The sequence below is a fragment of the Nicotiana sylvestris genome, chromosome 7 (genome assembly GCF_000393655.2).
Source record: "Nicotiana sylvestris chromosome 7, ASM39365v2, whole genome shotgun sequence".
Lineage (NCBI taxonomy): Eukaryota > Viridiplantae > Streptophyta > Magnoliopsida > Solanales > Solanaceae > Nicotiana > Nicotiana sylvestris.
This window is the reverse complement of record NC_091063.1, coordinates 70,360,778-70,384,185: the sequence shown is the minus strand read 5'-3', so window position 1 is coordinate 70,384,185 and position 23,408 is coordinate 70,360,778. Positions and strand designations below refer to the sequence as shown.

Sequence of the window (23,408 nt, the reverse complement as noted above, 5' to 3'; positions counted from 1 at the left end):
TATTCTACGTAAAAAATGAATTGTGCTACTCCTATTTAACATGAATCATCACACTACAACATCTTTTATAACAAGCTGATACTAAGAAAATCTGTCATATAACCTCTAGGCATTAACGAATTGGAAAATTAACAGAGCCAAGATTCTACGTATGTAAAAAAAATAATAGTGTCTGCCTTGACTTCGTAAGCCCTTTAATATACCGTAAAGGGGACATATTGTAAATAGGACCTACTCCTCTGTTGAAATGAAATAGAATAGAGAGGTTCATAAACATAACGAGTCAACAAAAAATTGAATTGGTCTAATAGCAAACTAAAAGAAAATTACCTCTCAAGATGGTGTTGAGGCGTTGAGCAAAACACACGGCAGTAAATTTTTGGAAAAAAGAGAATTTTTGAGGAGTAGAAAAGGATAAAGTGATTTGACAGTTTTCTGGAGCAATTTTATATAGTGCAAAGTGCAATAAAGATGTGAAAAGGCTACAATATTTCTATTATCTGTGGAAACTCAAAGGACAAAATAAATAAGCTAAGAATGTGAAAAAGCTACAATGTAAATACTGTATAATATTTACTCCAAGAACCTATTACTGGAAGATGAATTTATTCTCCATTTATCCGATTCAAATACAGCTGAAATTAAAATTTAATAGAAGGATCTTCTTATTTTTTACAAGGGTAAAATTGTCATTCAATTTTTTTATGGCTATTTAGGTCTTTTAACTTTTCTCTTTAGGGTTCCCGCTTATAATATAGTATGATATGATATGATGATTGGAGTGTTAAATTCTTAAAGAACATATTAAAAGAATCACCGATAATACTAACTTAGGATAGCTAGGTGACAAAATAAGGTAAAAACTTATATTAAAAACTGACAAAGATTAAAATAATAAAGGCAAATATGGAGGGACATAGCATACATATATTGCAAACACCGGATGGAATTGGGGAGTGGAGTCAAAGGCGTACAACTTTGAAAGAGTTAGGACTTTTACATGCTAATTAATACTTAATATAATTCTTAGCGGCCTTTATGTCTCTCAAGTCTCAACAGTAAAGTTGAACGAACTATTCAAATTTTGAAGTGATATTGTTCTAAATTTTAGGTATTCGCCAATAAAATAAAGAGGCCGTGGAAGACCTTCATTAAGAGTTTTCCAAAAACAAATATTTAGGTCATTTCCTTAAGATGCTTCCAAGATACAATTCACATTTCAGTATGCAAATAAGATTTCATGTCATTTTCTTTATATAAACGAATAATGAACATAACTTTATATTAGTCTTGTCGGTCAAAGTTAGTGGAATTCTCTCTTTTTTGTGTCCCCTATATTATATATGGCTTTAAGGCTTTAACCTTGTCAACTAAAAACATGAGTCAGAATTCATGAAAGGGCTACCTTTATTTGTTTGTTCCCAATTACTCTTCATCTTACTAACTTCCACAGCATTAGACATGATCACTAGAGATAAACCCATTAGAGATGGTGATACAATTGTTTCGGCTGGTGGGGTTTATGAACTTGGATTTTTCAGCCCTGGAAATTCCAAGAATCGCTATGTTGGGATATGGTACAAGAAGATATTACCTAAAACTGTCGTCTGGGTTGCCAACAGAAACATTCCCCTGAATGACACTTCAGGAGTGTTAACACTAAGACCCAATGGAATTCTTGTACTTATCAACAGTTCCAATTCTTCAATTTGGTCATCAAACTCGTCAAGATCCTTAAAGAATCCAAAAGCACGGCTTTTGGATTCTGGGAACCTTGTTGTCAGTGATGGAAATGACAGATCCGGAAATTAATATGGTGTGGCAGAGTTTTGACTATCCAGGAAATACTTTATTACCTGGCATGAAGCTTGGACGTAATTTGGTCACGGGCATGGAATGGTACATATCGGCGTGGAAGAGCACTGATGATCCTGCTCCTGGTGAATATATGGAACGTCTGGATTCTCATGGGTACCCGCAATTTTTCATGTGGAAAAATTCATCTATAGTATATAGCGTAGGGCCATGGAATGGTATTGGATTTAGTAGTAGTCCCAAAAATAAACCAACTATATATTACAGTTTCGAGTTTGTTATTAATCAGCAGGAGATTTACTTCAAATATGAGCTTAATGAGCCCCTGCCCACCAGGATTGTGATCAATCAGGCTGGGCTGGTAGATCAACTAACATGGATTGAGCGCAGTCGCAGCTGGTTACTCTACGTGGGAACACAAGCAGATAGTTGTGATCGTTTTGCTTTATGTGGTCCTTATGCAAAATGCAACATCAATAACTCTCCTCCATGTGACTGCTTACAAGGTTTTGAGCCTAGGTATTGTTAAAATATGTGACAATGTCACAATCTCATATAAACTCCCTTCTATTTGCTTGATACCATGTTAAGCTATTAGAGAGAGCATACTTTTAATTAGTTAATTATGTCTTCACAGGTATCCTAATCAATGGTATGAAGCAGACTGGTCTAGTGGTTGTGTAAGGAAAACTTCTTTGACTTGTAACCAAGATGGTTTTCTTAAATTGACGGGTATTAAGATGCCGGATACTAGACACTCGTGGTATAATCAGGGCATGAACCTTGAAGAATGCAAAAAAATGTGCTTGGCTGATTGCAATTGTACAGCCTACTCAAATCTTGATGTTAGAAACGGCGGAAGTGGATGCTTACTATGGTTTGGACAACTCATTGATATTAGAAAGTTGAGCCACAATGAGCAAGACTTGTTCGTGAGAGTCGCTGCTTCAGAATTAGGTAATGACCCTACCCTGTACCATTTTCTCATTTTATTCTAAATATAGAATTCAAGTAACTGTACTATCTTATTTACTTAATTGATAGATGCTAAAGTTGATTAGGTGCTTTAATAGTTGGTAATATGCAATTGATTTGTAAATGATAAAAATGCATTTATCCAGCTATGGCGAAGTTTCGCTCTGGTGGTGTTTCTAACTTGCTGAAACATCAGAAAATTGGTCTAAGGTTTTATCAACCATTAAATGCCTTATCTGCATTTTTTTCCCTTTGAGGTTCCATACTAGCAGGAGCTGATAATCTACTATGAACTTGTCCTACAAAGAGTGTGACAGTGACCCTTACCCTCTTCTTGTATGGCACTACAATTAGTACACTGATAAATTAGTAGTATTGCTAAGGAGAAGTTTTCTCCCTTGTAAAGGCTTAAAATATGCTAAACGTCAAGGCAGATCTAGGATGTCAACAGAGGGTGTGGTTATCTTAGTCGCTCGGACTCTTCACTTACGGTGCCGCACCCATGTCATGGGTGCGGGTGTGAGTGTGGATACATACAGGATCTGGTCAACCGATTTTTGGTACTTTGACAAATGTCGATTGAGAAATTAGGGATAGATACAATGATGTCTGAAATCAAAACAAAAGATAAGTGAAACTGAAGAAAATAGAAGTTTCTATGTCAATCTTTTTTCTTTTATCTCCTTCTCTTATTTTCCTCTTGATCAATATTTTCTCCTTCTCGGAATACTATATATGTTTTCAACATAATGTCTCATAATTTCGACATATTTTGGTAACTCTATTTTTAGATATTTGAATTATTTTTAGCAAAATCTTAGCAACCGTATACTTACCTAGATCCATATCCCCAAATCTTATGATTTAGATCATGAAAGATTCGACTTCTCGATCCGCATCCTTATTAGACAACTGCACCTAAGTCCGAGCTATGAACAATAGCAGAAGAAGGGTATTATTTGTAGACCTTCTGCTAGCCCAAGAACATTAACTAAAAATAGGAAGATTCAACTAAAGAAAAGGAAGATTTGAAAAGAGAAGAGAGTTTTTAAATAGAAGAACTTGTTTAGGAAAGAAGGGCTTTCTTGATTTTTGGCTTTATTACAAATGAACAAGACACCCCCTATTTATACTTATTTGTGTATGATTCTAGATATGATTGTAGATAATGTACTTGGAAGATTCTAGCTAACCTTATCTTCTAACAACCCTCTAGAATATCTAGATATGTCTACCAGATATTTATCTTCCCACAATATTCTAAAACGTCTAGATATGTCTACTAGATAAATATCAGGAATACTATACTAGGACGTTTTAGAGAAATCTATATTTTTCCAAAAAATCAACTTTACTTTATATTTCTCACACTCCCCCTTAAAGTGATTTTTTTGGAAGCTATCTCACGCTTGTCGCGGAAGAACTCAACTGATTCTTTAGGACGTGTCTTGGTGAAGCTCTCAACACTATTTTTCTGGCTCCTCTATCTTCCCGAAGGACCAAAGGTTCTTCAATTGGTCCTGCAAAGAAACATCATTATGTGCTGACATATCTCTGAAACGAGTTGGTTTGGCAATAGTTGATAAGTTATGTTATTTTGTGTTTTGATGATTTGCTAAACAATCTTGAAGAACCAGTTGTGATCAGTTCCTTTGGTTTGGTTCTCATGAGGAATATGGCTAATTCGCAAGGGGAACAATGTGGAGATATGATTCTCAGGGGAATATCAATTCTAAGTTTTTCATCATTAAAAAGGGAGAAATTGATAAGTTATGCGTCTTTTGTTTTGATGATTTGACAAACTTAATGAGAGAACCAGATAAGGAACCTGATACAATTAGTTCTCTTGCATTTAGAGTAACTAGTCAGATGTCTGGTTCAAGTCTCAACAAAATCAGATAAGGGAACAGTAGAGGGAACAAATATGGATCAGTTCCCCTGGTCGTCGTATAGTCAACTCTACAGCTTTAAACATTCCTAAGACCTTAAGATCACAAGGTTCCAGGTTGGGATCCAGTTTGGGATATGGCTCAACTCTTCATAATTGAAGGAACAAATGAAGAACCAGGTCCCTACCAGTTCCCGAGGTGACTATATGAAGTCAACTCTCCAACTGGAAAGTTGTTGCCTGCACACACTACAGTGCAGGAACAGTGCTGCAGTCAACTTTCCCGGGAAAACTTTTTACCTATCTTGCTTGAATCATTACATGTGATATCGCACATGTATATATGCATTCAAGGGAGGTAAAAGACACATTTCTACACTTGCAAATAAAAGAAAGATATTCTCTCAAGTGTTAGCCATCACATCTCTCAAGAACAAAGTTATTGCAACCTCAAGGACCAGATCCAAAGATTGAAGATATCTTAAGTCCTTAGGTTTGTTGAGTTTATGTTATTTTGTTCTTCACTTATAATTCCTACTTAGCTTAGTTAGAAGCATTGTGTAGGAAACCTTTGTAAATCATAAATCATTGTGTTTGTGCCTTGGCTAGAGTTAGTCGAGTTGGAAGTATTTGTAATAGAGGTATTACAAAATGGCTTGTAATAGTGTTGTTACAAGTTAGTAAGTGATTAAGTCTTTGTAATAGAGTTATTAAAAAGTGGCTTGTAATAGTATAGTTACAATTAGTGAGGGATTAAGAGGTTAATTCCTAGGTTACAATAGGTTGTAATCTAAAGATTGCTCAGTAGTGAAGTTGAAATCCTACAAAGGTAGGTCGTGATTTTTATCCCGTTGAGCTGGGAGTTTTCCACGGTAAAATTCCTCTATGTTCTTTATTTACTGTCGATTTACTGTGGGAACAAATAGAGAACCTGGTTCCCTATACTGTTTAGTTTTATAATCTGTTGCTTACTATGGAAACTGATAGAGAACCTGGTTCTCTATACAATTTGGTGGAAGCTTAGTTTCTATCAATAGTTCTTTTTGGCCTTCCTGAAACAGTTGAATCATCTTCTTGTTGAGTTTCATATCTTTGAGTTCTCGGGGTCCCCCTTTCTCTTATCTCCTCAACAACTCTATTATCTAAAGAAATACTTGTGATGGGCAGATTTGATGCTTCAAGGTTGAGGGGTTTATAACCTGCCCTTTCTTGCGCAACTCCATAATACAAAGAGACTTCATCGAATATAACATTCCTTGAAACAACAAAGAGATGAGTTTTAGGATCTATGCACTTCCATCCATTTTTTCTTTCATCATATCCGACAAAGATGCATTTTCTTGCTTTGGCATCCAACTTGCTCCGTTGAGAATCCGAAATATGAACATAACAAATAGAGCCAAAAACCCTAAGGTATTGAACGCTAGGCTTTTCTCCAAACATTAATTCGTAGGGAGACCTCATATTGTTTGGAGACAGTCCTGTTAATCACCTACACTGCATATTTCATACCTTTAGACCACAAGGCTCTAAGTAAATTCTTGGAATGAAGCCAACTCTGACATGTCTCAGTTAAGTGATGGATCTTCCTTTCAGTCACTCCATTTTGTTGTGGCGTATCAATGCATGTGAGTTCTCTTTTAATTTTATGCTGACGAAAACAGGAAAGAAAATCATCTGAAATGAAATCGTCGCCGTTATCAGTTCACAATCGCCTTATTCTGGAATCGAGTTCGCCTTCAACTATTTCTTTGAACTCCACAAACTTATAAGAAACTTCTGACTTGTGCTTCACAAAATAAACCCAAGCTAATCTAGTAAAATCATCAACGAAAATTAGTATATAACAATAGCCTGAGAATGAAGGAGTTCTCGTTGGCCCTATCAAGTCACTGTGAATAAGTTCTAGTGGGGCATTGCACCTTGACAAGGATCTGTCAAATGAAAGACTGTGTGCCTTTCCATATTGACATCCTTCACAAACCTCTCCTCCACCAAAATTTCTTAAGTTAGGCGATCCTTTTACTAGATTCAATTTTACCATGGCTTGTAATTTATCCATGCTAAGATGTCCAAGTCTAGGCACATTGATGTTCGGTATCATTTCGTACGAGAAATCATAGAAGAAGGTGGAGTCACGGTGAAGAAAATTCATACTACAGAGAATCCTGCTGATATGCTGACAAAGGTGGTGACTGCGGTCAAGTTTCAACATTGTTTGGATTTGATCAACATTGTTGAACACTGAAGATTGAAGATGAAGACACAACCAAAATTTGTTATTGAGAGAGAATTGAAAATGTGGAATTTTGCCAAGGTGGAGATTTGTTGAAATTGGCAAAATGTTTGTCCCACATCGGTGGGAAAACAAAAGTTGGGGGGATTTTCCCCCTATAAAAGAAGGCTTAATGTTTAGGATTTAAACACACCTCTCATTTGCCTTCTCATCTGTTTAAGGCATTTGTATCTTCTCTCTTTAGTATTATTTCACTTGTATTTTTGGAGTGAAATAAAATATTGGTTGTGTCCGAGGAGTAGGCAAAATTAGCCGAACCTCGTAAATTCTGGTGTTCCCTTTATTGTTGCTTTATTGTCTTATTTATTATTTGGTGGCTGTCATAATTTTTGGTATAGTAGTTGTGACTTATTCACACTATATACATTTGGCTTCCGCAACAATTGGTATCAGAGCCAAGGTACTGTCTTAGTATGCTCTGTGGTTGCAGCATAGTCTGATCTTCCACATCAGAAAAGATTTATCTTGGTAACTGTGTCAAGATTCTGTCTTAGTATGCTCTGTGGTTGCAGCTTAGTCTGATCTTCCACACCAGAAAGGAAATAATCTTGATTTGTGTCGTCAGCTATTAAATAATATTTGTGTCAAAGATGGGAGACAATAAACAAGAAGAATCTACATCAAGTGTCAACAATACGTCATCATTGGCATCTTCGCTTATGACAAGAATTGTGTCAAATGCGAAATTTGCGGTAGAAATATTTGACGGGTCCGGACATTTTGGGATGTGGCAAGGCGAGGTTCTAGATGTCCTTTTTCAACAAGGGCTAGATCTTGCTATTGAAGAAAAGAGACCAGATGCTATTGGAGAAGAAGATTGGAGAATTATCAATCGTGTTGCTTGCGGTACCATTCGATCCTACCTTGCTAGAGAGCAGAAATATCCATACACAAAGGAAACTTCTGCAAGTAGATTATGGAAAGCACTGGAGGATAAATTTTTGAAGAAAAACAGTCAAAATAAATTGTACATGAAGAAGAGACTGTTTCACTTCACCTATGTTCCTGGTACCACGATGAATGAACATATCACCAGTTTCAATAAGTTGGTCACATATTTGCAAAATATGGATACAACTTATGATGATGGTGACTTGGCCTTGATGTTGTTGGCATCACTTACTGATGAGTACGAGCACCTTGAAACTACTCTACTCTATGGAAATAACGAAGTTTCTCTTAGAGAAGTTTGTTCGGCTTTGTACAGCTATGAACAAAGAAAGCGAGAAAAACAGAAGGGCGGAGAAGAAGAAGCACTATTTGTGAGGGGTCGTCCTCAAAATCAAACGAGGACAAAGAAGGGAAGATCCAAGTCAAGATCCAGACCCAGCAAAGATGAATGTGCCTTTTGTCGAGGAAAGGGGCACTGGAAGAAAGATTGTCCGAAGTTGAAGAATAAGGCCAAACATAACAATGGAAAGGCCATTATGGATTCAAATGTAGCTGATTGTGATGATTCAGACTTCTCATTAGTTACAACAGAGTCATCAATATCATCAGACATATGGTTGATAGACTCGGCTTGTAGCTATCATATGTGTCCCAACAAGGACTGGTTCGTAGATTTTCAAGAAGGAGAATATGGAGTCATCCACACAGCGGACAGTAGCCCTCTTACCTCATATGGAATTGGTTCAATACGATTAAGGAACCATGATGGAATGATCAGAACATTAACAGATGTTCGATATGTACCGGATTTGAAGAAGAATCTCATTTCTGTGGGAGCCCTAGAATCAAAAGGGTTCAAAATCATTGCAGAAAATGGAGTGATGAGAGTATGCTCCGGTGCACTAGTGGTAATGAAGGCTAATCGGAAGAATAATAATAGGTACCGCTATCGTGGCAGTACAGTTATTGGGACAGCGACAGTTGTGAGCACGTGATTTTTGCCTTATGAAAACTACTCCAAAATAAATAAAAAAATAAAATAAATTTTCTTTTACTGTGTAATTCTTGAATTTGTGTGGAGTTAAATATTTGTGTTACGTCCGTAAATGTTTACTTTGTCATAATAAAATGAAAAATAAAATAAAATACATGTTGCATGCATATAGGATTTAATTATGCATTTAAAAGATAATTTAAATAAAATCACAAAAAATATGCAATAGTTCTATTTTAAATATTCCACTGTGTGATTGATGTTTTGTCTATGTGTTAAATAATTGTTATAGAGTAATTAATATATTTTTGTGAAGTTAAAATTGTTTTATAATTAAAATTGGAAATTTAAATTAGAAAAATGAAATAGTTGAAAAAGGAATAAAAAATCGGGCCTGGATTTAACCAAATTACCCCTTTAGCCCAATCCAGGCAGCCCAAGTCCGGTCCAGTCCAAAGCCAAGACCAAACGACGACGTTTGGTCACATTTATCAAGGACCATTGGATCAAATCCAACCAACGGACGAGATCTCATCACCCTAACCCATAGCCCTTACCCGACCCAATGCCCCGATTCAACCCGACCCCAGCAGTAAACCAAACGACACCGTTTGGTTAAGTGGATAGATCCTGGCCCTTCATTCTGCTTGATCTAACGGTTAGTATCCATTCACCTTCCCCCTATATAAATCCCAAACCCTTGCCCCGGCCCCCCTAACTAAACCCCCCCCTCTCCACTGTTCATCATCACCTTCCTCAGACCCACCCCTAACCCTAGCCGCCCTAGAATCCCACCGCTTGAAACCCGGCGGCATCAACGCCGCCGGTCACCACCTTAACACCCCAGAACCCCCTGAACACCCTCTATCCGAATATGTTAGCTGCTTGGCTCGAATCTTCCTGAAGGTTCTCGAATCTTCATTTGAAGATTCGAGCCAAACTTAGATCTAAACCAAACAACCCCTAGTTGACACCATAGCACCCCCTAACATGCCTCGTTATGGATCCGGTGTTTGTTTGGCTCGAATCACTTCAGAGCTTCTCGAATCTTCTTTTGAAGATTCGATCCAAACAAAAACTTACCCAGATCTGTTACAAAGTGACACCAAATAACCCCTAGGCTTCCCTCACCTTGTGTCGTATTTGGTTTCCCTCGAATCTAACCAGAAATGATTAGGTCCCAAATCGAACCTTCAGGAACCCTAGAAATACCAAACTTCTGGATTTTTGTCCAAATTGATTAAAAGATTGAGGTTTAATCGACCTTAGTCGAAGTATTTTCAGTGGAAAATACTTCGACTAAGGTCTGTTTGATTTCAAACAAAGTCCGAATCCAAGTTGAGTCCAAGTCGGAATATATTTGAAGGGTCAGAGGTATTTTTTCTATTTCTTATGTGTATTATATGTTTGTTTCATTAGTCTGTTTAATTTTTCATAATTTTCTAGTCAATTCTGTGATTCTGCCTTATACCCGTCTATTTGATCCAAATTATACCATTGTTTCTGCCAGTATGATTATTTACAATGTGTGTAATCGACTCGATTAAGTTCGTCGATTAGTTATATTATGAATTCTCGTTTATGATAATACTGATTGAAAACAATCTGTTTCTATAGACTGTTTGTTGACAAATGTTGTAGATAATCAGTTTAATTAATACTCGTTTGTAAATCAATAAGTCTGTCAGAATAAATGTTGTATGTATATTGTTTCCTGAACATTAAGTTTCAGGGCATTGTTAGTATATTGACAATGCTCCTGTTTGTTTGATTTTTAGTTCAAAAGTTGAAGTTCAGTTTGAATTATTGTACTGAATTCTGTGTGATGTTGTTGTGATGTTAGGTTTAAACTCAATTTTACAAGTATTGATTAGATACCATTGTGTTAGAAAAAGTCCATTCTCAGTTAATATTCAGTCCAGAACTTAAGAGAATTGATATTAGCTGTTTTAATTCAGGTTGATAGTTAGGTTTGAACAGATTTTTGATCTGTTTTGTATCAGATTCTGAATTTTAGTTTAAAAAACTGTAATTACAGTAGGATTTTCAAGGGTATTTTTGGGATAGAAACAGTAGGGTAATGTGATAATAGTAGTGGGCTGAAAGTGGAAAGTTAATGGCTATTATTTAGTGTGATAATGGGAAACAAAGGGTAATGGGCTGCTGAAAAACAGGATAATAGCACTCAATAGGATTTAAAGTATTCAAAAGTAGTTTTAATGGAAACTTTTTGATTTTAAAAGGAGAAAAGGGTTCAAGAAGCACTAAAAGAGTATAGGACCAGCCCTGTATAAATACAGGGAGCTGGACTGATTTAAGGGACAGACTTTAAGAGATTTGAAGAGAGAGAAAAAAATCAGATTTGAAGAGGAGAGTCCTTCAGAAGAAAAAACAGGAAGAAGAAAAAATAGGAAGAAGAAAAATAGGAAGATAAAAATCTGATTTGAAAGGAAAAAGAAATCAGATTTTAACAGTAGCCTTTCAGGAAGAAAAAGAGAGTGTGAGATTGAGAGAAAAATCAGATTTAAAGATCAGTTTTCAGAGAGATACATTTGAGAAAAACAGAAAGAAAGAAAGAGAGAAATAGAATCAGAAACAGAAATTTGAAAAGAAAACAGAAACAGAAAAAAATCAGAAACAAGAATTTGAAACAGAAAAGAAAACTGAAATCTGAAATATTGTCCTTTTGTTGAATCTGTTAGGATTTATTTGAATCCATAGTTCAGTTGAAATCTGAAGTTTTCTTTAAAAATATCGTCACTGTTCATCTGGGTTCCTCGGGTCCTGTTTGTTGCTCAAATTTGCTGAATTATTTGGCATTTTCTGCTGATTTTGTTACTGCTGCAACTGCTGAAACTTACTTCTCCTACCTTCATTTCCAGGTACTTATCTCTTAAATTCTATGTTGGAAAAAGATTCAGCATGACAAATCAATGAAGCTTGAATTGCAATTCTGTTTTCCATTTGTCCAAGTTCATTAGTTTAAATTTCATTTTTTGTTTCATGTTAGTTAACTAGTAGTGAATTCAATTTGATAGCTATGAGTTAATTGTCTTTATTTGAAATTCATATAAAACTTTGTAATAATATTTTCCATATCAAAATTTCATTAGTTTAGTTATCTTTGAGTTGTGTAAATAGGAAGCATGACAGAAAGTTGGCTTTTATTTACACTTTATGGTATTGTTAGCTAGGTATAGCGCAATATGGAAATATCAAGGAAAAATACGCTATTGGTTTATTTTGTTAGTAAGTTAATTGTTGTTTAAAGCTAGATGATGTTGGTTGCAATTTGCTATCTTTTGGCACAAACTTGGTCGTGTTATAATCAATAGTTAAAAAAAAAACGCGTTAGTATAATCCGCTAGGTTCACGATGTCGAATATGATGAGTAATATTGTATGCAATATCTTTTTATTAAGTCAACATGTAGATTTGTTCTCTTTCTTAATAATAAAGGGCCTAAGAACTTATACAATGTGAAAGATAATGCTTAGCAATAATTCATATAGATTGAGAATTAAATTGGTTTGATTATATATACATATCTATCCCAACTCAGTCTTAAGCATAATTAATTAAAATAATTTCGCCTATTAGATTAAAAACGAATATATGAGAATAAGTTGAGATGTACATGTACAAATTGCAACACTTTAAATCAATGGTAAGTAAAAAAATAGAATTTGCACTAAATAAAAATAATGAAAATTCTTGGAAATATTTCTTCCCTAGATGAATCTTTTTTTAGTTTCATAAGCAATTCATTCTTTGGTATATATATATGTTGTATTTGTCGAAATAGTGTTAATCATATTTTTATTCCTTTCTTTGAATTTGAATAGTCTGGATAAATATAATTTATGCGCGGGAATTATAATCGACGAGCAACATTTAAAAATTGTGAATTTCTTTTAAAAGAATTCAAAGACATCCCTTGAATATGAATTTCTCAGTATTTTCATATAAAATGTGTAGATATAACAAACAATTTGTGAAAAATTCATAATACCATTAAGAATATTTGGTGTAATTAGGGATACGTTCGCGTAACCTGATTATACCAATAAAAGCAATTCGAATTATGCGTACGCGCAATTTCGAGCGAATATTTAATATAAGGGATTTCTTCGAGGACGTTAAATTAATTTCATAAAAACCCGAGATGTGCGGTTCATTATTTAAGAAAAACAAATATTCTTGATTCGACACAATTTCGAAAAAATGATTGTTTAATAAATATATTATCAAAAGTTATCGTATACACGTACGCGTGACACAATTCCGCATTTTTAAATTTATAACACGAATATACGTACTCGTAATTCGATTCAAAGAAGGGTCCTTAATCACAATAAGTAAAAGCGGTAGAAAAATCACGTAACAAAAATGTATTTAATAAAATCAAGATAATTAAGCCAATAATAAAAACAGTTAAGCGACCGTGCTAGAACCACAGAATTCGGAAATGCCTAACACCTTCTTCCGGATTAACAGAATTCCTTACTCAGGATTTCTGGTTCGCAGAATAATAAACAGAGTCATATTCTCCTCGATTCAGGGATTAAAATTGGTGACTTGGGACGCCTTAAAATTCCCAGGTGGCGACTCTGAAATAATTAAATAAATCCCGTTTCGACTGTCCTTTAATTGGAGAAAACTCCCCTGTACCCTCTCGCGGGCACGGTAAAAAGGAGGTGCGACAACAGTGACATCCAGTGACGACAAAGAGGCAGAAGCAACCAAGCTATGGCACATGTGCTTGGGACATGCTGGAGGAAAATCCTTGAAAACTCTATCAGATCAAGGATTGTTAAAAGGAGTCAAGGCTTGCAACTTGGAGTTTTGTGAGCATTGTGTTAAAGGGAAACAGACAAGGGTTAAATTTGGTACAGCGATCCATAATACTAAAGGCATTTTGGATTATGTACACTCTGATGTTTGGGGTCCTTCCAAAACACCTTCATTGGGTGGGAAGCACTATTTTGTAACCTTTGTTGATGATTTTTCCCGAAGAGTATGGGTGTATACAATGAAGAGCAAAGATGAAGTGTTGGGAATTTTTCTCAAATGGAAGACGATGGTGGAGAATCAAACAGGCAAGAGGATCAAGTGTATTCGCACAGACAATGGAGGTGAATACAAAAATGATCATTTCAATAAGGTCTGTGAAAATGATGGCATCGTCCGACACTTCACTGTTAGACATACACCACAACAGAATGGAGTGGCAGAACGTATGAACCGGACCTTGCTGGAGAAGGTACGGTGTATGTTGTCCAATGCTGGCTTGGGCAAAGAATTTTGGGCTGAGGCAGTTACATATGCATGCCACCTCATTAATCGCTTACCATCTACTGCTATTGATGGCAAGACACCATTTGAAAAATGGTATGGAAAGCCTGCTGTAGACTATGACTCTTTGCACGTGTTTGGCTCAACTGCATATTATCATGTGACAGAGTCAAAATTGGATCCAAGGGCAAAGAAGGCTATTTTTATGGGAATTACTTCTGGAGTCAAAGGATATCGCTTATGGTGTCCTATGACAAAGAAAGTAATATTCAGCAGGGATGTTACCTTTGATGAATCTGCTATGGTAAATAAGGTAACAGAAGATACCAAACAAAATAAAGGTGCTTCTAAGCAGGTGGAGTTTGAGGGAAAATTTATTTTTCCTACACAAGAAGCAGAGGAGGAAACAAATGAAGATTACCCTCTGGAAGGAGAGCCAGTAGAGGAGATTCCAACTCAGGAACCTCAACAACAACTTGAATCAATAGCAACCAGCAGGCCAAAAAGAACAATAACGAAACCTGTTCGTCTCATAGAGACGGTTGCTTGTGCAACCTCAATTGTAGCTGATGATGTTCCTACCACTTATAAAGACGCTGTCCAAAGTTCAGAAGAAGATAAGTGGAGGATTGCCATGAATGATGAAATACAGTCCCTTCATCAGAATCATACATGGAGATTGGCCAATCTCCCGAAGGGAAAGAAAGCAATTGGGTGCAAATGGGTATTTGCAAAGAAAGAAGGATTTCCTAACCAATTAGATGTTCGCTACAAAGCAAGATTGGTGGCCAAAGGATATGCTCAAAAGGAGGGAATTGATTACAATGAAGTATTTTCTCCAGTTGTAAAACATTCCTCCATTAGAATTATGTTGGCTTTGGTAGCACAATTGGATTTGGAACTAGTTCAGATGGATGTAAAAACTGCATTTTTACATGGAAACTTGGAGGAGGAAATCTACATGACTCAGCCAGAAGGATTCAAAGTTGCTGGAAAAGAAAATATGGTGTGCAAACTTGAAAAATCGTTGTACGGATTGAAACAATCTTCTAGACAATGGTACAAGCGATTTGACGAGTTTATGTTGCGGCAAGGGTACAAGAGAAGCAAATACGATCATTGTGTGTATTTGCACAAGCTTAAAGATGGTTCCTTTGTATATCTTCTCCTATATGTTGATGATATGTTGATAGCTTCCAAGAATTCGGAAGAAATTGATAAGTTGAAGATTCAACTGAAGAAGGAGTTCGAGATGAAGGATTTGGGTGAGGCAAAGAAAATTCTTGGCATGGAGATAATTAGAGATAGACGTTCAAAGAAACTCTGTTTATCTCAAAAGGAATATTTGAAGAGAGTACTTCAACGTTTTGGCATAGATGACAAGACTAAGCCAGTTAGTACTCCACTTGCTTCCCATTTTAAGCTAAGTACTACTATGTCGCCAATGGATGAAGCTGAACGAGAGTATATGTCAAAGGTACCATACGCAAATGTTGTTGGTAGCTTGATGTATGCAATGGTTTGCACAAGGCCTGACATTTCACAAGCTGTTGGAGTTATTAGCAGATATATGCACAATCCAGGGAAGGAGCATTGGCAAGCTGTGAAGTGGATTCTACGGTATATTCATAATACTGTAGATGTCGGGTTAGTTTTTGAGCAGGAAGACAATCAGTCTGTAGTTGGATATTGTGACTCAGATTTTGCGGGTGATCTGGACAAACGAAGATCAACTACTGGTTATGTGTTTACTTTTGCAAAGGCACCAGTTAGTTGGAAGTCTACTTTGCAGTCAACAGTTGCTTTGTCTACAACAGAGGCAGAGTACATGGCTATTACAGAGGCTGTGAAAGAGGCAATTTGGCTTCAAGGATTGCTAAAGGAGCTTGGTGTTGAACAAAAAGGTATCACAATTTTTTGTGATAGTCAAAGTGCTATTCAATTAGCGAAGAACCAAGTTTATCATGCAAGGACGAAGCACATTGATGTTCGGTATCATTTCGTACGAGAAATCATAGAAGAAGGTGGAGTCACAGTGAAGAAAATTCATACTACGGAGAATCCTGCTGATATGCTGACAAAGGTGGTGACTGCGGTCAAGTTTCAACATTGTTTGGATTTGATCAACATTGTTGAAAACTGAAGATTGAAGATGAAGACACAATCAAAATTTGTTATTGAGAGAAAATTGAAGATGTGGAATTTTGCCAAGGTGGAGATTTGTTGAATTTGGCAAAACCTTTTGTCCCACATCGGTGGGAAAAGAAGGGTTGGGGGGATTTTCCCCTATAAAAGAAGGCCTAATGTTTAGGATTTAAACACACCTCTCATTTGCCTTCTCATCTGTTTAAGGCATTTGTATCTTCTCTCTTTAGTATTATTTCACTTGTATTTTTGGAGTGAAATAAAATATTGGTTGTGTCCGAGGAGTAGGCAAAATTAGCCGAATCTCGTAAATTCTGGTGTTCCCTTTATTGTTGCTTTATTGTCTTATTTATTATTTGGTGGCTGTCATAATTTTTGGTATAGTAGTTGTGACTTATTCACACTATATATATTTGGCTTCCGCAACACCTTCCTTCTCCACATTATGGATTGTATTATCTGCTGTAACAATGACATCATCCCCGTTGTATTCGCGAAAAGGTGGAGAATTTGGGTTGATCTCCAGTGAGATGGTGCCCACATCCTGAATCCACGATCCAGTCTCTTTCAAAATTTATGGAAGCCATGTCATTTATTGCTTGAGTCTCTGCTGCAACTTCGTAGTCTTCTTCATTTTCTTCTTCTTCTTCAACAATTTTCTTTGTTTGAGCCATATTGCTCTCTTTGGCTCGACAATATCTTTTTATGTGCCCGACTTTGCCACAACGGTAACATTTTAAAAGTTTTTTATCGTTACTGGAAAACTCCCGCTTCTTGGCGAGCTTGAATCACTTGAGAATCGAAAGTGCATGTTATCTCTTGATTTTCCTTTAAATTTACTTTTATCAGCAACAAGAGCATTTCTTTCTCCTTCTTTAATAGATACACCAGTCATATGTTTGGCTAGTAGCTCCTGTGACGATAACAAATTCTCAAATTATTTCAAAGATGGTTGTTGAACACATCCTTGAATTGATGTAACAAAGGGAATATATTCTAGCTTTAAACCGCGAATGATAATTCTTCTTATTCGTGCTTCAGATATAGCCTCGTCCGGATTCAATAGAGAAATTTCGGAACACAGATTTTTAACCTTCAAAAAATACTCGGCGATAGATAGATTACCTTGAGTGGTGTTAGCTAACTTATTCTCCAAAATCTGTACCTGAGCTTCATTCTTCTTGTTGAACATCCGATCGAAGGCCCTCCATTTTTCATGAGCTGATTTACACCTTATAATATGATCAAATAAATTAGGAGAGATATACTTCTTTAGGATAAACTCTACCTTAGCATTAATCTGCTTCCACTTCTTACGCGCATTGCTATTTTTTGATGCGTCAGCAAGAGGACTTATGTTACTCCCATTGACAACTTCCCACAGATCCTCGCCAACAAGGTATAACTCCATACAAGTCTTCCACACCTTATAGTTGGACTGGTTCAATAACTCCATTCCATGTCCATTAGCACGACCACCCAAATCCATTTAAAGAAACCAGTTGAATCAACCACTAACCCGACCTTGAAATCCAGAAGTCGGCCTATGGCTCTAATACCATAAGAAGGGTATTATTTGGAGACCTTCTACTAGCTCAAGATCGTTAACTAAAAATAGGAAAATTCAACTAAAGAAGTGGAAGCCTTGAAAAGAGGAGAGTTTTTAGATAGAAGAACTTGTTTAGGAAAAAAGGGCTTTCTTGATTTTTGGCTTCATTACAAATGAACAAGACACTCCCTATTTATACTTATCTATGGATGATTCTAGATAATGTACAAGATTCTAGCTAACTTTATCTTCTAACAACCCTCTAGAATATCTAGATATATCTACCGGATAATCATATTTTCCCACAATATTTTAGAACATCTAGATGTGTCTACTAGATAAATATCAAGGATACTACACTAGGACATCCTAGAGAAATTTATGTTTTTCCAAAAAATTAACTTTACTTTTATGTTTCTCACAAACTTAGGTGGTTGTACACTTCTTCAGCTCTGGTCAGTGCGTGTGCGTGTGTGAGAATTCACACCAAATCTGGCCCGATAACTATAAATGTTGGAGTCGCCTCTAACTTGACCTCTTGAAACTTTTGCTGCACATAACATATTAGCTTCAGGTAGTATTAGATACTAACTGAGATAGTCCACTGTACTTTGCTCATCTTTCAGAAAAGATGTTCTAGCTACCAGTACAGCTTGAAATTGGCTACTTTTTCAGCAAATCCTGCACACTGAAAATCTGAAGGTGCTTTAACTCTCTTTGTAGAAGCACCATGTAGTTAGGCAGAAGCAGCACAAATGTAGATGACGGAAGTCCAGTAGCTGAAAGCATTTCTAGCTTAGGGGGAGAGGTTCAATAACAACATAAAAATAACTCACTGAAACAATTCATACTGATATGGCCAATTCATATGTCAATTGAAGACTGCTTATGGAACAGATTCAGACAGGAATCGGAGGAGAAAGAGGTCAGTCCTGATTGCGATCATTTCAGCAGTGGTAGCAGCTTTTATCCTCAGCTTTGTAGCTTGGTTTTCCTTCCGAAGAAAGAACAGAAGAACAGATAAATATACTAGAGGTAACTCTTGTCTAACATTCTTTATTAGAAAATTGGTAACTCTGAATGCTTTACTACCTAGGTAAATTCTCTGTCTAACATTGTTCACCTTTTACCAAAAGATTAGGTTTCTTTATTTACGAAAATCTTATGGAAAATCTCTGTAATATCATGTTTGTGACCGGAAAATATATATTGACAGATTCAGAAGTTGGAAACGAAGACCTCGAGTTGCCATTGTTTGATTTAGTTGCTGTTACTACTGCCACTAAAAACTTCTGTTCGGCTAATGTGATTGGTGAGGGCGGCTTTGGATCGGTTTACAAGGTGAATCAACTTTGATCTTCAACTTCTAGCTAGAAGTGGCATCTCTGACCCTTGATTAAAAATTGCAGGGCGTGCTACCAAATAGAAAAGAGATAGCAGTTAAGAGGCTATCAAAGTATTCTGGACAATGCCTTAAAGAGTTAAAGAATGAAATCGTTCTCATTTTTAAGCTGCAACATAGGAACCTTGTCAAGCTTTTGGGTTGTTGCCTTGAAGGAGAAGAAAGGATGCTAATCTACGAGTTTATGCCCAATGCTAGCTTGGACTATTTCATTTTTGGTAATGATTCTTTAACTAAATACTACTCCTAGTATTTGATAAGTCCTCTGCAGCTCTCAATGATTTCATTGTGCAGATCCAAGCAGAAATGCTTCACTTGCATGGAAGAACCGCTTTGAAATTGCAATGGGAATATCTCGAGGTCTTCTTTATCTTCACCAGGACTCAAGATTTAGAATTATTCACAGAGACCTCAAGACCAGCAATATTTTATTAGATAGTGACTTGAATGCCAAAATTTCTGATTTTGGCCTTGCCAAAAGTTTTGGCGGAGACCAAATGGAAGGAAAAACTAAGAGAGTAATAGGGACATAGTAAGTTCTACAAACCTACACCATACAATCTTTATTATATTCAATCAGTACATGAATTTATATTTTTTATGAGTTGATGCAGTGGATATATGTCCCCAGAGTATACTGCTGATGGGAAATATTCAGTAAAATCAGATGTATTCAGTATCGGCGTAATCATTCTAGAAATAATTAGTGGCAGAAGGAACAGGAAATTTCGTCATTTGGAACATCATCACAATCTTTTGGGACATGTAAGCAGCCTTAATTCACTCTTTCAATTGTCAATGCATTTGTATAAATGTGTCCTGTTTGTTACTTTAGGCATGGTTACTTTGGAATGAAGGCAAAGCGTTGGAACTGATGGACGAACGTTTGGAAGAATCATTTTCAGAATCTCAAGTATTGAGATGCATTCAAGTTGGTTTGTTGTGCGTCCAAAAACTGCCAGAGGATAGGCCTACAATAGCATCAGTAGTTTTCTGGTTGGAAAATGAAGGTCTGGTTCTTCCTCAGCCAAAGCAGCCTGTTTTTTTATAGAGAGGAATTCAATGGAATCAACAGAGTCAGCTGAGTTTATCAGTTAACCCTTTTGTAATACTGTCAAGCCCATTGTGGATCCAATTAATTAATCATAAGAAAACCTGAAATTAATGTAATACACAGTGAGTGCACAAATTTATGCGGACAAAAGCACACTTTGACATTTAATGAGGAAAAGACTGTTTTGATGTTAGTATAGGAGTCTAGGAGATGCCTTACAGATTATATAAAAGTTGGGAGCTTCTCCTCAATGGTCTCTGTTGGTCCAATTAGCATAGAATCTTGGATATATAACATTTTGAGGCGTAAAAATTAGCTAAGTTTATGTAACTCGTTCAATTCATTCGGTATTAGTGAATTGGTAAGGGGTCGTTTGATACGAGGTATAAGTAGATATAGTGCTAGTATAAAATTTTAATACCACCTTAATATTTTGTTTGGTTAGCAAACCTGGTATAAGTTATCCTGGGATTAAAATTAGTACCGGGATAACTTATACCTTGTAAGGGTGGGGTAATAAGTACCAAGATAATTTATACCTTTTTCTTAGAAATTATATAATTGTCATTTTTAATACAACATACTAAACAATGGATAAAAATAATATGGGGATAACTAATCCCAACATAACTTATCCCCGCAAAAGTCGTATTCAAACCAAACGACCCCTATGTGAGGTAATAAAGAATAGGTTAGTTCCAAATTGACTCACCAAAGGTTTTAGACTAGATGTGGCACGACTAAATCTCTACAGCCTCAAAGAGCAGTAAGCAAAAAAAAATCATACTAAAATGCCCTCCAGAACTAACAACATGCAGTGTAAACTTTGGGGCAAATTAAAATTAACAGGAGGGGGAATACTCCATGGTAATAATTCCATCTCTGCAACAAAACACTCCAAGACAGCAGCACACTCAGGCACTACTGGGAGCAACGAGTGAAATAGCTGACCTAGATGAACCCACCAACTCACAACCTATCATGAATCTAATAGTTTGGAATTGTAGGGGCTCGAATAATGCAAAATTTAGAAGACAGTTTAGATCATTGTTGGATAACTATAGATCTGTCTTAGTTGCACCACTGGAGACACGCATGCATGATCACACGGTTTTAAAAAATGATTTTAACTTCTCACATATGGTACAAGTTAAGGCACAAGAAAAGATGGGTGGTATAGTCTTACTATGGAATGTAGATTTGGTAACTGTGGATGATCTCACAGGAGGTACAGGTATGGCCTAACCCTACTAAGTGGTTGTTTTCTTCAATTTATGCAAATAACTCTACTTCATCATGCAGCTTATTGTGGAAAAATTTAAAAAGTGTGCATGATTCTTATAAGGGTCCCTGGTTAGTTGGAGGGGACTCTAATGAGGTCATTAGAGAAAATGAAAAATTTGGTGGTAATCCCATCAATAACACAAGGGTGGATACCTTTGCATAATGTCTTAATTATTGCAACTTAGTAGACCTAGGGTTTAAGGGTAGCCTGTATACATGGACATATAAACGTAGGAATGGAAATACTATCCTAGAAAGACTGGACATACTACTAGCAAACTATGATTGACTTCAAATATTCCCTGAAACAGTAGTGCAACACCTTCCCCACACCTATTCAGATCATTGTCCTCTTCTAGTCACACTTGAACAAAATCGACTACCTAGAAATAATATATTTCGATTTGAAAAAATTTGGACAACAAACCCTATACTTATTAATGTAATATAACAGTCATCGTAAAATAGCTCTTCATTAGTTGAAGCTATGACAAATTTTCAACATAATGTAACTTATTGGAATAAGCACACTTTTGGAAATATTTTTACAAAAAAAAAAACAGAAAATATTAAATAGAATTAATGGAATTCAAAAATCAATTCACTATCATACTAGCCATTTCCTACAAAACTTAGAAATATAACTAACCCATGAATTTAGTGCTTTACTAAGGCAGGAGGAAGATTTTTGGAAATTAAAATCAAGAATCCAATGGCTAAACGATGGTGATGCGAACACCAAATTTTTTCATATGTCTACTTTATAGAGACGTAGACGTAATCGTATAAACGCCTTAAAAGATAGTGTAGGCTATTGTACTTTCGATCCAACAAAAATACAAGACACTATTTATCAATACTACTACACTACCCTATTCCAAACACAACACTCATTCACTAATAGAACAACTAACGAATTCACAATGGTTAATTCCTTAACTTACTCTGATCAGCAACATGTGGCACAACCATTACAATTGGTTGAAATAAAGCAAGTCCTATTGTCCTTTCAACCTTTTAAGGCACTAGGGCCAGATGGACTTCATCCATATTTTTTCCAAAAATATTGGCAACAAGTGAGCCAATCAATTATCAAATGTTGTGACACTGCTTTCATGGAAAGCAAAATTTCAGAAGAAATTAATAAAACTTATTTGTGCCTAATTCCAAAAATCAAAAATGCAGTAGCCATCACTCAATATCGTCCCATAAGCATATGCAACACAGTTTACAAACTAATTACAAAAATAATTGTAAACAGACTAAAACCTTTCTTACAAAAAATAATTGGTCTCACACAATCCAGTTTCCAACAGGGAAAAAGAGCCTCAGATAACGCTATCATTGTACAAAAAATATTTCAACACTTAAAAAATATGAAAAAAGGGTGAACAGGCCACATGTTGCTGAAATTAGACTTGGAAAAGACTTTTGATAAACTTGAATGGTCATTCATACACATTACACTCCACTATTTCAACTTACCACACAATCTCATATCACTCATCATGTCTTGCATTACAACATTTTCCATTTCCATATTGATAAATGGTTCACGTACTATTTTTTTTAAGACAACTAGGGGAATATGTCAAGGAGATCCTTTATCTCCTTATATATTTGTAATGTGCTTAGAACACATATTAAGAAATATATTCCAATCAGTAGATTACCTATTATGGAAACCCATACAAATTTCACAAAATGGACCCCAACTATCGCATCTCTTTTTCGCAGACGACATTATCCTTCTATCTAAAGTAATTGATACTAGTTACAACACAATCATTGATATCCTTAACACCTTTACTAACCTATCT

The 23,408-nt window shown here is 36.0% G+C and overlaps 2 protein-coding genes across 2 annotated transcripts; both read left to right on the top strand.

Moving 5' to 3' along the window:
• Nucleotides 1–1,354: 1,354 nt before the first annotated feature.
• LOC104218570 (G-type lectin S-receptor-like serine/threonine-protein kinase At4g27290) lies at nucleotides 1,355–11,826 on the top strand. Its single transcript, XM_070150852.1, has 3 exons — nucleotides 1,355–2,334; nucleotides 2,453–2,772; nucleotides 11,742–11,826. The coding sequence occupies exons 1-3, from the start codon at nucleotides 1,787–1,789 to the stop codon at nucleotides 11,783–11,785; spliced, it is 912 nt and encodes a 303-aa protein (XP_070006953.1). The 5' UTR covers nucleotides 1,355–1,786; the 3' UTR covers nucleotides 11,786–11,826.
• Nucleotides 11,827–18,736: 6,910 nt separating this feature from the next.
• LOC104247650 (G-type lectin S-receptor-like serine/threonine-protein kinase SD1-1) lies at nucleotides 18,737–20,313 on the top strand. The gene is made up of 6 exons (XM_070151733.1): nucleotides 18,737–18,773; nucleotides 19,065–19,189; nucleotides 19,258–19,468; nucleotides 19,545–19,782; nucleotides 19,865–20,015; nucleotides 20,086–20,313. Exons 1-6 carry the CDS (start codon nucleotides 18,737–18,739, stop codon nucleotides 20,299–20,301), a joined length of 978 nt encoding a protein of 325 aa, XP_070007834.1. The 3' UTR covers nucleotides 20,302–20,313.
• The last annotated feature ends 3,095 nt before the right edge of the window (nucleotides 20,314–23,408 follow it).